This window comes from Ailuropoda melanoleuca, unplaced genomic scaffold (assembly GCF_002007445.2).
Source record: "Ailuropoda melanoleuca isolate Jingjing unplaced genomic scaffold, ASM200744v2 unplaced-scaffold72890, whole genome shotgun sequence".
In the NCBI taxonomy this organism is placed as follows: domain Eukaryota; kingdom Metazoa; phylum Chordata; class Mammalia; order Carnivora; family Ursidae; genus Ailuropoda; species Ailuropoda melanoleuca.
The window spans coordinates 1-3,357 of NW_023248159.1; the positions used below are offsets into that span (position 1 = coordinate 1).

Here is a 3,357-nt window from a genome sequence, read left to right on the forward strand (position 1 = left end):
AAATAAATAAAATCTTAAAAAAAAAAAAAAAAAGAAAAAAAGGAAAAAAAAGTTATAAGGTAGTGTTATAGGGAGATTAGACTTTCATAAGTCCTCTGCAGGACTGAAAAGATGGGCCTAACAGAAGGGAAACCAGTAGGCTACCTCTGTAGTTTTGGCATGAAGGAAGAGAATGCAAAACAATTCCTGTCTATGTCTCAAGTGATGCTTCTTATCCACAGTACCTCACCCCCAAATTTAAACCCAGGTTTTAAATTACCTTAAATTTTCCTACATTTTATCTAAAACTTACCAAATCTTCTGGAGGTCTCTGGATTTTTCCCCAATCTACAGAAGGCCCCTTTTCTTGCAGAAATCTATGAAATAGCTTCCGAAATCCATCAAGGTCTTTTTTAGTGTGCTATGAAAACAGAAGTTCTTATTACAACTAGCAGAATGCTTACTATTTAATAAATGTAGATACATATTATACATTTAAAACACCTTTCAATGAAATTCTTGTACTATTAAAACATAAAGTAGAGCAGAGACTGGACCCACACTTAAAGAAATACAACCAAATAATCCTCCAAATCTCCCACCAGTATCATGTAGATGGGAATTTAGGTCCATAGGAATTTCAATTGGATCTCTACATTTATTCACCAATATCTTTCTCTACCACTTTTAATGAAAATTAATCTTTATCTAAAGAAAAAGGAACAAGACACAGCTAAACTCAAAACATTAAGTACAAACTGAAATTTGAAAATGAAAAGGATGATCTATTGATTTATAAGCAGAAAAGTAAAAATACCTGTCTACGCTGAGAAACCTCTATGATAGCTGACAAAGTAGCATGATTCTATTAGAACTGGCTCTCTGGAAAAAGGCATGCAGCAGGATATATGGTTGATAAACTTCTCACAATTCTAACTGAATACTGGTATCCATTTTTCTACCCAGTGATATTAGAACACGGAACAAATACAATTTTGTTCTGATTCTTTTAGACTTTAGAAACTTCCTAGAATTAAAAAAGGACAGACAATGGTTTAACAATGGGCAAATGCTGAAAATCCTTAATTGTTAAACAATCCTAATTTTTTTTATTGCTCTTATATTTTGTGCTTATTTCAGGCTGGATGATCAATAGCAGCAATAGCAATTCAGTATGTCGATGGATGGAAGCAAAAAACGTTGTAGAATCCTTACCTCAAACTCATGTGATGGTGCTGTGGTAAGTATTTTTTCTAGTTCCTTCTTCACAGATAATTCTAGTTCTTGTCGAATGACTTCTTGAAACTGAGACGCGCCATCTTGAGACATGGCTTTGCTAAGATCTTAAAAACATAAAACCACCAACAGGAAAATCAGACAGCAATTCACACAGCTGGTAAGCTATAACTGATTTATTTCTAGTGCACCAGCAACTGAAAAGGGCTCAATCCTATGGTCCCATCATCCTCTCGAAGGATTTCAGTAGTGTCAACTAATTAGGACTATATAACCATATGGCCTCAAATCTGGTATACCTATATGCATTTCTAGTATTTCCAAAACACTAATAAACACTTCTGGGGAGAAGGCGCATGTGGGAATAAAAGGATTAATCTTTACTTGTGCATAAGTTCCAGCTCTACTAATGTTTCCCTCTTAGCCATCAAAGCTGGAGAAAAATGAGAACAACTGGAATGATGTTAATAAGGGTATATTTTACAGAACATGCCCTTATGGAACTACCACCTGATAAGAGAACTGAAGGGGCTTAGCAACATCACAGAAGCAAAAAACCCCATCCCCTCCGGGCCAGATGAAAAAATTTAGGAATTCTTTCTATTTTAGAAAGGAAGCCACTCCAGTTTCACATCCCTTACTAAAGAATAACCCCTTGAGAGATACTGGCAATTCCCAGGTGCCTCTATGTCTCTGGCATCAAAATTTTCACTTAAAAGGACACAGGGCTGCTTCCCCTCTTCTTGTCCTCAATTTCAGCCAAGACTTTTCAAGCTTATCTTTGTTAGACAAGACTTATCAGGGCTTTTGGCATAGCTGGGCATCTCTGTGACAGATGGATCTCACTAAAGGTGACAGAAATGCCTGATAGATGAAAACAAATAAAAATAGAAAGATATAGAAAAAAGAAAACATCCCAGGCCTAAGTACCTTGGGAGAAAAATGTCAACACAGGTTGTTTTACATGCTTAGCTATCTAGATAGTAATTATCTTGTCTACTACTTACAAAATAAGGGATAATCAGACTATTATTCACCTTACCCTTTTTCTTCAATACCTAACTCAAACTAATTTAGCACAATCATATTTCAATAAAACTAAAAATACTCCCTCCCACATACCATAAATTTTTTTAAAGATTTATTTATTTTAGAGGCAAGAGCAGGGGGAGGGGCAGAGGGGGAGGGAGAGGGAGAATCTCAAGAAGACACTGTGCTGATCAAGAAGCCCAACTTGGGGCTCAATACCAGGAGGCTGAGATCATGACCTGAGCCAAAATCAAGAGTCCCACGCTTAACTGACTAACCTAACCAGGAGCCCCCACCATAAGTTCTTTTGTTATCTGGGCAGAAGAAAACATTTATTTTTAAGTTAAAGCCAACATAATATTTTTAAGATACTTGTGAGAGCAGAAATTAGTACATTATGTAACTCTCAAAGCAATTTATTTGATGTGGACAGCTTCTCCTTCTCCCAAATACCTAAATATGTTAACAAATGAGATACTTAACATCACTCTTCAAAAACCTTTTTAAATCCATTTTATGTCATACTGAAATCCAGGAGGAAAAAAAAGGAAATTTGGTGAGAGCACACAATCTAATCCTAAAATAGCCATTTTCTAACTGCTCTTTTTATAGGCATAAACCACAACACAACTAAGTTTATGGACTCCAGTAAAACTTTTAAGTGACCCAAACAGTGGTCCATAAATAACTTCTTTGAGCTAAGAAACACACCTGTGTGTTCCATAAACAACCTAAATGTATGTTTCCACTAGTTAGTAGTGGATTATCATGTGTAAAAATTCATGACAGTGGATAAGCGCAGCTGCATAACTAGGATAGGTAACTAAAAAACTCCTGCAGAACATTTTAAACTAGAGTTAATGTGACATCAACTATACAGGTTCATCCCTTGGCTGACTTAATTGCAATTTAAAATTTGTCAAGGTTTAAGTACCCCCCCCCTGCTGCCCCATGTATACCTGGGATATCTCTCCCCCAATCTCTAAGCCAACTCCCATATTTAAGAAATAATTTAGAAGAGGTGCGCCTGGGTGGCACAGCTGTTAAGCATCTGCCTTCGGCTCAGGGCGTGATCCTGGCGTTGTGGGATCGAGCCCCACATCAGGCTCCTCT

General features: G+C 36.7%; 1 protein-coding gene across 1 annotated transcript; it reads right to left on the reverse strand.

The window, feature by feature from the left end:
• Window positions 1-92: 92 nt before the first annotated feature.
• LOC117800580 (UTP--glucose-1-phosphate uridylyltransferase-like) lies at window positions 93-1,350 on the reverse strand. The gene is made up of 2 exons (XM_034653134.1): window positions 1,195-1,350; window positions 93-400 (listed from the first exon to the last, which is right to left on the reverse strand). The coding sequence occupies exons 1-2, from the start codon at window positions 1,306-1,308 to the stop codon at window positions 278-280; spliced, it is 237 nt and encodes a 78-aa protein (XP_034509025.1). The 5' UTR covers window positions 1,309-1,350; the 3' UTR covers window positions 93-277.
• Between the last annotated feature and the right edge of the window lie 2,007 nt (window positions 1,351-3,357).